Raw genomic sequence first — 13826 nt, 5'->3', positions numbered from 1 at the left:
ACAGTGAAAAGAATGTTTGATTCTCAACCATCAAATCTAAGTTAGCTTAATCCAACGGTGACTCCTGGTCAGTAGGTGACCAGGTGAATGGGATTGAACCGTCAAGGGTTATATGACTTGTATCCTTGAAATTGGCCTCGTACATGTGCAAGGTCATTCTATATTCATGGGATACATTCATTTCGGGCAAAATAAAAGATAAAAAAAGGGGAAAACTGTATTGACTAAAAAAAATTTGACCAAACAATCAAGGGAGCCAGTCCAAACTCTTCTAACTCGATGTTTCATTGCAACTCCGACACAGACTGAAGCTTCCTTTTGTTGAGCTTCTTCTATAACCAACCAACCTCTCAACTCTATTTCTTTGATTCTTCCAACCTTTAGCAGTTTCTCAAAGTCTCTTCACCATCTGGGTTGAGTGCTTTCTATCTGTACATAGAATTCAGATTGGTCTTTATTCCAAATAGAATTCAGATTGGTCTATGCAGTGTGGATTCTTTGCTCTCAGTTTCCAAAGCCGTATCTGCTAGTTTAGTATTACTTTTGGAGGCTCAAAAGGTGGTTTGAACTTTTGAGGCCACCAACTGGTCCACGCTTTGACTGGTGGCTGCTGCTGTTTTGGGTCAAAGTAGAGCTGGCAATAATGATCTGCCTAAGGCACCCAGCTCAGTTTCGATGATTTCAATTCTTCTATTATTTACAGCTTTAGTAGGTCTTGAATTTTGAGGGTTTTGGATATTTGGATTGCTTTTTGAAGGGTTTGAGAGTTGTGGGTACTTTTTTGCTGTTTGTGGTTTGTCAAGTTGTCAGATTCAAATTTTAGTGGGATTCAGGGAACTCAGCTCATGTTTCTTGTGCATTCAAGAATTTGGGAATTGGGGATTGTTACTGAGGTTTTCAGAGTTGCGGTTTTGGTGGGTTTCTGTTGTTGAGGGCTGTGCATAAGGTGAAATGGGAAGTAATGGCGTAGACCATCCGTTGAAATTATCCGAAGATGAAAGTGTTAGCAGCCCAGGACAGAGTAAGGGGTTTAAGTTACACCATTGATGCTTACTAGTCAGTAGCAATGGTTTATTGGTTCTGAAATGAGTGGTTATATGCAGGTTCTTTTCGGAAGGCAAAGACTAAGAGGATTAATTCGGGAGGGCGTTCTTCGGTTCTGGAGATTTTTCAGTCAAAAGAGTTTGATGATGGTTCTTCACCTCGGACAGGTTAGTGTTGCTTGTTTGGTTCTTATACATTTGTCGACTGAAATGAGCCCTTGCAATGAAGATATTGATGAGGGTGTTTCTGTTTACTGAAAGCTATATACCTCTAACTAACCAAATGGGATAACTTCCTTCTTAATTGGCCAAGAAGCTTGCAATCATGTATGACCAACTATGTTAGCTAGATTTTGTTGAATGGAGAGAGAGAGCTGAGAATTCATATATAGGATTGCAGAGTATTATCCGGATGTTTATTTGTCCTATCTATCTGAGTAATCACCATTTACTGCTATTTTGCTGCTTCTGTTTGGAATTATGTTATATACACCCACTGATGTCTAAGCTTATCTTCATGAAGGTTTGGACCACTGGATCACTGCACCTATTGGCACTCCCAAGAATTTGTTAATTGATGAGCATGAGATTAAATTCGCTAGATCGTTGACGGAGAGGAGGGAAAGTCGCAGGCATGATCTAATGCTGGATAGACTGTCTGAACGTGACAAGGTAGATATGAACATAATATGCATGCTGTTGAGTGTTCCGATTCTTATGTCTACTTCTAACTTATCATTTAACATAAGTTCTCAAGTTACGAAAGAGGTGCTTTAAGTTAAAGTTAGAGCATCCACCTGAAACCAATTTGCAGTGGGGGCAGAGGTCCAAAAACTTCATATTATTATGTAAGGCTTAGAGTTCTATGGTAATTAATTTTACAATCTCAGCCACCCCCTTGATGTTAGTCGACCAACTGTGTGCTCGAGTTATAATGGGCGACTTGTAGCATGTTATGCAAGTGAGTCTGACATGTAGATTGCTTGCTAAGATACAATGTTAGGGTCTTTAATCTTTCTATGTAGACCTTAGTCTTCCCAATGTCAGGTATTTCAAACTCAACATGTAATTTAAAAGTTAAAACATGCTAAGATAGTTTCCATTATGAAACTGCAACTTCGTGGTGAATAGATTGATGCCACATGCTGTTTAATTTCTGAGCATGATAGTGTAAGACGGTCCCTGCCTTGCACCATCATATAAATCTTCAATACCTGATAATGAAATCAGTATAATTACATAACTGGAGTTATATGCTGTTGAATTATTTAGCAGCTCTGATCACTGTGGCCTCTAGTTAACATCCACACCCTCGCAAGTCATTACAACCGTATTTTAAAACTATATGGCACTATTATACTGTACATTTTTCATCATGTTTAATTCATTTCTTTACTTATCATTATTTTTCTTTGGTTTTCAGAAAAAATTAATTGTTGAGATGGTCAAGATACAAAATGATGGAACAGTAGAAGTTGATTTAGAGAGAAGTGCACCTGTTGCATCTGAATTGTTAGAGCTTCATTCTGTTGAAGATGTGCCCATCAGTCTAGATGATACGACTTCCAGTATAACAAAATCAATTCCAAGATTGAAAATTGCCATGCTTGTGGTTGGAACAAGAGGAGATGTACAGCCTTTTCTAGCTATGGCGAAGAGATTTCAGGCATGTTAAACAACATAACGGGCTGATTTTTGCAATAATTTTCTTCTCATGCTTTAATATTTAATATGTATTTCTTTGTATGAGGATTTGTTTTTCTCCTAAAATCGTAAATTCATTAAACATTGTTCCATTTATGATCCATGAACATATTGGTATCTTATATATTTTGAAAGTACATTGCCTGTGTGCATTAGCAAGAGGTATTTTATTATTGAGTCTGTTTCGTGTTAGTAAAGTTAATGCACTAATAGCTATGCAATTGAAGATATTGTTTACATCTGTATAGATATTGTTTTGTTGATCAATTGAGTCACTTAGTGTTTCACCACTTCTGTATATCACATGCATTTAAATCTTTGAGCTAACATGATGGTGGAGGTTAGCAACTTAATAGTCCATGTTATAATAGATGATGCATTAATGCTAGAAAGATAGTCATATTAAGTTTCAAATGTCATTGTCTGATTACTCATATTTCTTGTATGAAATAAAATAGCATACTGCATCATCCCTTGTTTTTTTGTATGTTTTTAATTCTTGATTGTCTGATGTTTTCTTACAGGAATTTGGTCACCGTGTTAGGTTGGCGACTCATGCTAACTTCAGCACTTTTGTTAAGTCAGCTGGTGTAGAATTTTATCCGTTGGGTGGTGATCCTCGTGTTTTGGCAGGATGTAAGGGATAGTTACTATTAAAATTTCTTTTGTCTTGTCAAGTTAACTGCTTTTGGTGGTGATATTAGGTTGGTAGATCACTTTCTATGTCACTCCGTCTATTTTGCCTCATGCTGTCAGCCTTTTTGTGGTACTTCACAGGCTGTCCAAAAACATTTTCATTCCCTCTCTCTGTCTCTCTGTCTCTCTTAACAAACTGGTGTCAACCATGTACACCTCCCTCTCTCCTTCCCGTAGTTCTCAATAGGAAAAGTGAAACTGCTTAAGGCGTGGAAGGCCAACTTGAATACTAGACTATTGATTTCTTGCATGAGCTAATAAGTAATAACTAATAGTTATCTAACTTGCCTTACACCAAATTCTAGTTTTACCATCTCTTAAGCTCTATAACTAGTTCATGTTTTTTTTTCTCATACCCTTTTGTTGGAGGCTTTATTCCGTATCTGAAATCAAGTGTGTTTTAATTTTAGATATGGCCAGAAATAAAGGTCTCATTCCATCTGGACCAGGAGAAATATCTATACAAAGAAAGGAACTAAAGGCAATTATTGAATCTCTTCTGCCGGCTTGCACAGAGCCAGATATAGAAACTGGATTACCTTTTAAGGCACAGGCAATTATTGCGAATCCTCCTGCTTACGGTGAGTTCTTACAAGTTGAATGTTTGATGTCACTTCAATACAATTACAGTCTCAAGGGTTAAAAGGATATTTTATTATTATAAATTTGATAGCTGTGACTTCAGTGAACCTATGTAGTTTCTTAATTTTAATCCTTTATGTGCCTGGTAACAATTCATTTCAGGCTTCTTACATTTAAAAAATATAAAAATTGGACTTTTATCATATTAATCAAGAGTATTAAATTATCATGTACACCTTACGTCGTATTGTATGCACTGGATATAGGGTGCTATTGTGATTGAAATCAGAGTTGGATTTCTCATTTGTAGTGGAGAAGCTGTGGTTGTAGTGAGAACAGAAGTGGTTAGATGCAGGCACATAATGTATATATGGTAATAGAATCAGGAAGTATAAATGATTAATAGGAGAACGAAAACCTTATTTCTTGTGCCCTTTTAAGGAGTAACAGATTTACAGCAATGGTTGCTATTTCCTTTAAGCAATTATCTTAGGTGAATATGTTAGTTACTGTATTTGTAAATTTTTGCTGGAAGAGAAATGTTGTGCAAGTAGAGAGAGAAGGGGACTGGGGATTTACTTCACCTTGTCACCTTGTCACATAAAAAGATACACGCAACTATGAAATTATTTTAATGCTTTCCTCTTCTTTACTTCTTATATGAAAAGATAAAGTATGGTAAAAACTTGTCTGAATATATGATATGGGTTGCAGGACATGCACATGTTGCTGAAGCTCTTGGAGTACCCCTTCACATTTTCTTCACAATGCCATGGACGTGAGTGTTGACCACATTTTTCTTTCATTCTGTGGTACAAAAAGAGATTACCATAAATTATATATCTTCAATTCTAATTTTTCCTCAGTGATGAGCATAGTTTTGACTTGAATGATGGTTAGTATAGCAGTCATACTATGTTGACAATAACAAGGTTCACTTAAATGTGTCATGTAACTACCAAAAAGTTGTCACGTAATTTAATCCATCAGTTGGACCACTCATTCAAACTAGAGTTTATTTAAGCAGTGGCTCAGATTGGCAGAGTAGCTTGAGAAGAGAATTGTACTTCAAAACTCTCTTACCATAAGATGCCAAACTGTCTGGCAAAATGGTACACAATCATTTGATCTGTTTCATGTTAGACACCTGTTTGAGTATTTTAATTTTGAGTATAGATGGGAATGTGATGGCCCAGTTACGTCCTTATTTTAGATATGTCAGACATAAGTAAGAAGTTTATTTGTTGTAATGGAAGTGCAAAAGGTAGGAAAGAACTTTTCCGGTGACGTAGATTGTTGTTGGTTTAAGTTGATGATTGACATGAGAGGGGAAAAGGTAGGAAAGGACTTCCTCGGTCAAATGGAAACATGTTCTGTTCTTTAATACTGGTTTATTTTTGGGTTAAACTCCTGTTGTTATGCTATCTCACCAATCTCTTCTATAGGCAGGCCTACTTATGAATTCCCTCACCCACTGGCACGGGTGCCTCAGAGTGCTGGTTATTGGGTATGTTCTTGTTTTGTTGTTCTGCTTCTACTAATATATTTTCATATGTTTGACCAAGTTGACTAATTTAAGGAAAATACATTCCCCTTTGTCCTTGCCATATCCAGCTTTCATATATCGTTGTGGATTTACTGATATGGTGGGGTATTAGGAGTTATATAAATGACTTCAGGAAAAAAAAGTTGAAGCTTGCTCCTATTGCATACTTCAGCACATACCATGGCTCAATATCTCATTTGCCAACAGGGTATATGTGGAGTCCTCATGTTGTACCAAAACCAAGTGGTAAACAATTTTGTATTTATCATATATCATTAACTAGTGTTAGTAATGTATTTTGTATTTTGTATTTCCTTGTTGTCTTGTGCAATTGGATATAAAGAGTATCAAGAAATGACTTTACTTTGATCATTCTGTTATGGAGATCCTTTAATGCCAATTCCTGTCCACCGATAAATGTGCTTATAAAGCTGGTGTGATGGTGAGAATGGATTTTTGTTTTGCAAGCCCGGTACCTGGTTAAACATGTGACCTTATAATACTATTTTCCTGTTCAATTAACTGTTAAAAATACTATGAGTTAATCACGAACATCTTTTTCTTTGTAACTGGAAATTTGTAATACTTTACTTCTAAAGATCATAACAAGTAGGGGGTAAATGAAATTGAGCAGTTGGTATTGGAACTGAAAAAGATATTTAAACCAGACATGCACTCTAGAATTGGATGTTTTAATAAACTGCTTCTCTATATGAAATTGTGAATATAATAGCTGTCATATGATACCTTCACACTGTTCACTTTCCGTCCATCATATTTTTGCAATGTTCATGCAATATTTATGGTGGAAGGTTTTGACATGATATGAAATTTGCAGATTGGGGATCTTTAGTGGATGTTGTCGGTTATTGTTTCTTAAACCATGGGTCCAAGTATCAACCTCAAGACGAGTTTGTTCAGTGGATTCAGAAAGGGCCAAAACCTATCTATATTGGATTTGGAAGCATGGTATGTTGAGTTATACCATTTATTTTTCATTCATATATTTCCGTCTGCCAAATTCTTGTCATAACTGAGGAAATAATGACTTGATATTTGTTGTGGCTGATGGATTTTCACATGTTTCACCAATTTCATACATATCTTTCTTTCTGAAATTTTTCGACTGATTAACGTTTATGTGTTAAAAGATGTTGGTATCATACATCATGCATTTCAAATAGATTATGATTCCAAATTTTACCTGTTGCTTGTCAAGCCCCTTGAGGATCCCAAGAAAACTACTGATATTATATTGGAGGCGTTGAAAGACACTGGACAGAGAGGAATAATTGATAGAGGTTGGGGAGACCTAGGGAATTGTAAGTTTCTTTCTTTTTGTAATAAACTTTCATGTTATTGGTGTATGTGAAGATTTTGTAAAATTTCTCTACATAGTTAAAGTTCCTTGGACTGATTCAAAAGTATAGTATTATAACCTCTGGTGGGTCAATATATGCATCTGATGATCTATCACTGGACTAGTTGCCAACTGTTTGAATATTTTTTTTTTTTCCTTCTTTAGCATTTTGGTAAGTAGCAATGAAGGTTAACGAGTGTCCGAATCAAGGCATAATTCAATAGTTGTCAAATGATAAATGGTTTTTCTGAAAACTTTTTGTTTCAATCAGGATCTAGGGGTACATCATTAAAATAATATAAAAATCTGAGGTGAAATGGAAACCATAATTTCGTAAGGGGCCAAGATAGTTTTTATATTACTTTACAGATCTCACAGAAATTTATCCAGGATAGTCTCTATGCATAAGAAAGCACCTGATTGGTTGAATACTTCTTGGAATATTACTGATAATCTTAAAACACAAGCTGAATTGCACAATCATTTTGTAACTTGGAGTAATCTCTCTCTCTCTCTCTCTCTCTCTCTCTCTCTCTCTCTCTCTAGTTTTCTTTAGTATAGCAGTCCTGTTGGTAGGGAAATGAAACAAGTCACCAGTAAATTTTAAGTAGAAGATTTAAACTCTAATTTTCGTAGGTTCTTGGAAGCAGCCCTTTGTTATGTATTGAATTGTGTTGTCACAAGACCTGACATAGGAACTTTCTTTATAGAAAATCTTAAGAGGTTAAAATAACCAACTCTCTTTTAATTAAAAATAGTGCTATGATGGTTGACTACGAGTACCTGAAAAGATTCTTATAATGACAGATTATGACATGACAAGGGCCTTGTTTTCCTGTAAACGTTTCACTGTTTTAAGACTATTCTAGTAAATTATTGGTTTATACACATCTGTTTGGTATCCAGTCTTCACAGATGTTAACTGCTCTCTCTTTCTCTCACATTACATTTTGTGTTTTGACTTTTAATTCACTATAAAAATCAATATCTGTTTATGCTTTCTGCTTACACCTTATGTAATATAGTATTGATTGGAAATCAGTAGAAGTTGCTTGCCTTAAGATGATGAAAAAGCATAGGTTGTTAACTTTATATTTAATTTGATTTGCCTCTTACAGTAACAGAAGCATCCGACAATGTTTTCCAATTGGAGGACTGCCCTCATGATTGGCTGTTTCCTCAATGTTCAGCAGTGGTATGTGCACATCTTGTCAAGCTTAAGGAAACTTCTTGCCATGCAGGATTTCTTTTGATGAGTTTTCATTTTCTGTTAGATAGATTAGCTCGGCTACCATATGATTCAATTATTATTGTGTTTTGTTTTCAACCAATTAATCTTAGGGGCAGCCTGTAAAGCAATTGGACAACTTCTAACATTCTTCAGAAAGACTTGGTTTAAAATCAAATTAACAGAGAAGTATGCTATGAAATGATACTTATGGTCTAACTTGAAGCCATACTTCCACTATTATGCAGGTTCATCATGGCGGTGCTGGAACTACAGCTACCGGATTAAGAGCTGGGGTAATGCATTCAGTCAAAGTTGTCTTTTTTAATAACCTTGATTTCTGGGAGAATAGTTTTATAAGATTATTTTGACATTTTGCTGACACACGTTTGCACCAAGCACCTGAGCTATGGTTTAGATGGCAAGAATGGGGTGCAATAGGGGTAGTTTTTAGATTCAAATCATGGTGTAAACCCCAATAAAACACGGAAGTATTTTGTCATCTAGGTTTTGACAAGTACTTGAAAATCGTTATATTATGTGAAGGAAAATGAATTTAATTAAGCTATACTGTGATTAACTTTTATAGACATTTCCAGTTATCAATCAGTTAATCATCTTTTCTTATTTGATGCTATCTAATGGCAATGTTACAAAATACAGTGTCCAACAACCATAGTACCATTCTTTGGAGATCAGTTCTTCTGGGGTGATAGGATACATGCGAAAGGACTGGGACCTGCACCAATACCTATATCCCAGCTCGACGTTGAGAGTCTTTCAAATGCTATTAGATTCATGCTGGAGCCAGAGGTATTTCTAATGTCATACTGTATTTTATCAGCAAAATATTTCTTATAAATCGTTTTCTGATGGGTTCATTGCCATATAGACATAGGTTTGACTTGAATAAGTTTCATCTCCCATGCTATACTTAATGTTACTTTTAAAATTGATGACAAAAAAAAAAAATCTAGTTTTATAGATTTGGTAGGGAAAATCTAGTTTTACAACAAAGATAGTTTTTTATTTTTTATTTTTTTTTATTTATTTATTTTTGGCTGAAATAATCAAACATATGCTCGTCTATATGAGCCAGAAATATATTAACCTATCAAAAACAAGAACACAGATGGAACATTTGGTGATGCTTTATTACCTGTATATCTTTAATCTTGTAATACCAAGATGAGTGACTTGTTTAAGTTTCATATTTATAAGTATAGCGTCTGCTATCATATGAAAATATTTCTTTCAAAGCAGATGCAAGCAAGGTATACTTAGTTGAACAGTCATTGACATAGAAATGAAGAAATTTACTGGCTAGAGAAATGGCACTTTGAGGGGTATGGGCCATATGCATGTTTCTTTTTACACTGTGCCAGAAATCAAGAAATATAAGGATTAGAAAGTCTCAGAATATGAAAGGGGCATCGTAGTTGAGCATATGGCAATGACCTTTTATATATTATGTCTTGCATCGTAGTTGAGCATAAGGAATAAGTTCCAATTATATACATTATGTCTTGCATCAGGTATAATATTTGATCTCATGCGGCTATCGCCCTCAATAATAATGTTTTCTCATAGCATCTTTCACTCAACTAGCATTTATAGTATATTTCTCTTTCTTGTTGGCATTGTTTTTTCATCTAACATGTTAGTCTTATAATATTTATTTACACTTTTCTGGATAAAACCTTAATGCACCAAAAGACAGGCTGCAAATGCACAAAAAATAACTATAAGCAGGAAAATATGATTCCAATTGTACGTATATTATGTTGAAATTGATTTGAAAAGGAAAATATTTACTGTGGCTGGCCAAAACATAAAGTGACAACAGAAATTACGAATGCAACTACTTATCAGGGGCATTGTAATTGAGCATATGGCATTGACCTTTTAAGTTTTTGTTCTTTTCGGATCCTTATTGCTATCAAATTCACAATTGTTACCGGATCTTTCCTTTAGTATGAGAAGTTATACGGTTGAGAAACATAGCGACACATGTACTACTTCTAACTAAGCTGGAGTTATCCTAGGTTAAATCTCGAGCACTAGAAATAGCAAAGTTGATAGAGAATGAAGACGGTGTTGCAGCTGCAGTTGATGCATTTCACCGGCAATTACCTCCTGAGCTACCATTACCAACTGCATCTTCAGAAGAAGATGAACCTGTAAACCCCTTGCAGTGGCTCTTTCTTCAAGTTGAAAAATGGTGCTGCCTGCCATGTGGTTCGTAAGATTTGTGCTGTATCATGTACTAGTGTATAGGTTTTTTTTTTTTTTTCAATATTATTTTTAGTCATATCATATTCATATTTTTTTTTCAATATTATTTTTATAGTCGTATCATATTCATCTTGCATTTCATTCGTTCCATTCTTGGCTTCCCAGTGTGGGTTTGATTAATAATATTGTTTAGAGCTACCGTAGATTTCTGACAGCTTGTGTGAGAGTTTTAGGTTTCTTGTACTTCATTTTCGGTTTGAAAAGCTGATCTGTAGTGAGAAACTATGCGGAACTTAGCCAAATTATATTAAATTAATTTTTGGTCCCTTCTTTCTCACTGTCTCCTTATTGCTGATTATTGGGTTGAAACAAACCTTTGGGTTTGTCAAATTCCTGTACTTTTGACATGTACCTTTGATTTTCGCTTGTAACAACACCGCTGGGATCGATTTCGGATAGTTCGGTTAAATTTTGAGAAAAAAATATTGGTTATAATCTGCATCTGCAAATGCTTACAGCAATTATACCATATTGTTTGTGCATACGGTTTGATGAGTTGTGTTTTAGTTCTTTAGTTGCACTGGGGACTAGACGGTATTATGGATTGTGTAGTGCAACTAAATCCTGAATGGTTACTCCACCGATAGTGATCATCTTAACCAACATACGAGGGGTGAATAACATGGCACGGAACATTCTTGCTTCTTTGGTCTTTTTTTTAATTTTTAATTTTTAATTGATGGTCTTTACTGATTGCAATTATTCTTAACTTGTATCATTAGTTTCCCAATATCAGTAATTTTTATGGATACTTAATTTCGCAGACATCCTTATCTGAAAGAACTAGGAGAGGGAGATAGAGTTTTTTGAGTTCTAATGAAACCATATTCTTGTGATGAGTCTTTAGTTCTTTACTGATTGCAATGATTCTTTACTTGTAACATTAATTTTCCAATATCAGTAATTTTTATGGATACTAAATTAGTAAATTTCGTAGATTTCCTTGACTGAAAGAACTAGGAGAGGGAGATAGAGTTTTATGAGTTCTAGTGAAACCATATTTTTGTACATTCATATATAAAAGATGGCATAGCCTCTATACTGTCATTATATTTAGCTACAAAGATGGTAATATTGTAGTATTCTGATTACTTTTCATAAAGTTTGATCTCCTTCCACCTTGATTCCATGTAGTTACTGGAATTAAATGGTGCAGCATACACACCACATTTGAAGTAGAGGTCTCCTGGTCCCTGATCTTTGACCACAAACTTTTTAACACCGTCAATGAAAACTATGATCTTCCCCTTGCCAACATTGTGGATTATGTTTACTCTGAACCACTTATCGTAGAGACCTGTATCAACTAGGTTGTATCTGTAGTATCTGAGATCTCCACCGTCTCCTTCATACATCCTCAGTTGTAGAGTTGTAGCTCCTTCAGTTGCCCCATGAATCTGCACTATTGTAACCCCAGAAGTACCACTTGGAACATATGCATAGCCTTCAAATTGCCAGATTCCAGACGAATAATCATGTCCCTGCAACATAAAACCCGAATGAGAAAAGTGCAGCAAATGCTTATTCATCTGCTTCTCATGGATACCTAGGACATTGAGGAATATCCAGATAGGCAATTAGGGAATCGGTCTGATTCCATCTCTGTTTATCCATTGGCTGGAGGTCAGAGGATGATTCATTGCATAGCAAGAAATATACTAAACATAGAGAAACTAGACAAGGTAGAGAGAAACCTTTATGCGTAGTTCGGAGCGTGGCCTAGTTGTGTGCTGTCTGTCTTGAAGGGCTTGTCGTTGTTGTATATCCAGAAACTTCGAACTCCATCTTTGTAGCTGTACCGATCATCAAGGGGTTCGTTATATGGTTTTTGTAGGTCAAAGTTCTTATCTGTTAATGGCACAAGGGTGAACCCATCTGTAGGATCAGCACTACAGAGATGGTGGCTGTTGAAGAAGCTCAGCAAGAGCAAACATAGAAACTTGTAGAAGGAATTCATTTCGAACCAATATGGGGATTGAAGCTGTATGAAATGGATAACAACCTAGAACATGAGCAGCCCTATTTGTAGCAGCAACATGATAGTTGCTTTCATATATTGGTTGTTGTTCTTTTGCTGATAATATTATTAACAAGTCAGAATTTAAACTTTAGTATCAGTTTTCACTAATCCTAGAGGATGGGGCAACTCATCATGTCTGTTACCTACTTACCTTGTCGGATCATCAAATCCAGACCTAGCATTCCCTAAGTTGAGGACTCAAATTTCATTCATCTCAAATTTCTCTCAACATTCTTTTTTTTAATTTTTTTTTTATGGGCTGCACAAAACAGTGGTCAATGGCTTAAAAGAGAAGCTAGCTAGCTAGTCGTGCCAATAGAGCACTCTCTCTTTAGTTTCTATTATCCTTTTCTTTGTTTAAAAATCCACATCTCCATCAGTTCACATTCTTCCTTCTCTTTTCTTGTAGCCAAAGTTACTGCCATAAGCTAACATGTTTTTTAGCTCACAGTTTCGGCTCGTTTCCATTCCATTTCTGAAAACAGAAGCATATCCGTAATCCGTGCATGCTATCGAGGGTTTGGACTAACCAGGTTACAAATTTTTTGGAGACGCATCCTTCCCTGTCTGGGTTGTTTAGATGAATTAGAAGCTAATTCATGGATGTGTAAGTAAGATTAGGAAATAAAGTTACAGATGTACCATAATAAAATTACAACAACAGTTGAACTGAAGCTACCAAGGAGTCGGAGTGAACCAAACAGGTGCAGCCAATTTGGTTGAATAATGATCCATGAGAAAAGGAATTGTGTAACGTTCCATGCTTTGATCACTCGTTGAGAAGACACCAAAATCGTGCCCATGATCAAAGACAAAATAGATGCGATTTCTTTCAACTTTGTCTTTACCATGAGGACCATAATAAGTAAGACTCTTATTAGATGGCATGAATAAATGTCTTGATCGGGCTCAAGAATAATATTCGATAACCTAGGTCATCAACTCTTATCCATCGACGGCCATTACTATGCTCTAACTTGAACACCTGAAATCCTTCCGTATAATGATCATTATATCTGTCTTGATAACAAAACTCATACACAACAGAAACAACTCCTTGGTTGTAGAATCTTTGAATATATGTAAGTCCTGAGTCCAGCAGGCGAAGTAGGGATGGAGTGAAAAGGCTTAGGGTGAAGGATAACCAACCTTTCAACAGTATAGCTAGGTATGCTGGCCGCCGTTGCCATCTAACTCGATGCAAACACAAACAAAAATTCTGATGCGTTCTTAGTGAGGGCATATATTTTCCTGTCGATTAATTCTACATCATGAACATAATCGACGTCTAGCTGATCGGCCTCGGCCTCGACCTCAATGAGGGTCCATGATTTGTCTGTGGGTTTACAGAA

The 13826-nt window shown here is 35.7% G+C and overlaps 1 protein-coding gene and 1 pseudogene across 1 annotated transcript; one reads left to right on the top strand and one right to left on the bottom strand.

The window, feature by feature from the left end:
* Positions 1-434: 434 nt before the first annotated feature.
* On the top strand, positions 435-10731 carry LOC101292856 (sterol 3-beta-glucosyltransferase-like). The gene is made up of 15 exons (XM_004290461.1): positions 435-1021; positions 1104-1211; positions 1567-1715; positions 2467-2709; positions 3272-3383; positions 3854-4024; positions 4740-4803; positions 5475-5532; positions 5640-5817; positions 6410-6540; positions 6791-6893; positions 8050-8126; positions 8408-8455; positions 8823-8972; positions 10205-10731. Exons 1-15 carry the CDS (start codon positions 952-954, stop codon positions 10403-10405), a joined length of 1863 nt encoding a protein of 620 aa, XP_004290509.1. The 5' UTR covers positions 435-951; the 3' UTR covers positions 10406-10731.
* An 811-nt stretch (positions 10732-11542) lies between these two features.
* On the bottom strand, positions 11543-12411 carry LOC101312121 (annotated as a pseudogene).
* Between the last annotated feature and the right edge of the window lie 1415 nt (positions 12412-13826).

This window comes from Fragaria vesca, linkage group LG2, assembly GCF_000184155.1.
Source record: "Fragaria vesca subsp. vesca linkage group LG2, FraVesHawaii_1.0, whole genome shotgun sequence".
Classification (NCBI taxonomy): Eukaryota; Viridiplantae; Streptophyta; class Magnoliopsida; order Rosales; family Rosaceae; genus Fragaria; species Fragaria vesca.
Note: the sequence above shows the minus strand (reverse complement) of the source record. Positions and strands in the feature narration are given on the sequence as shown.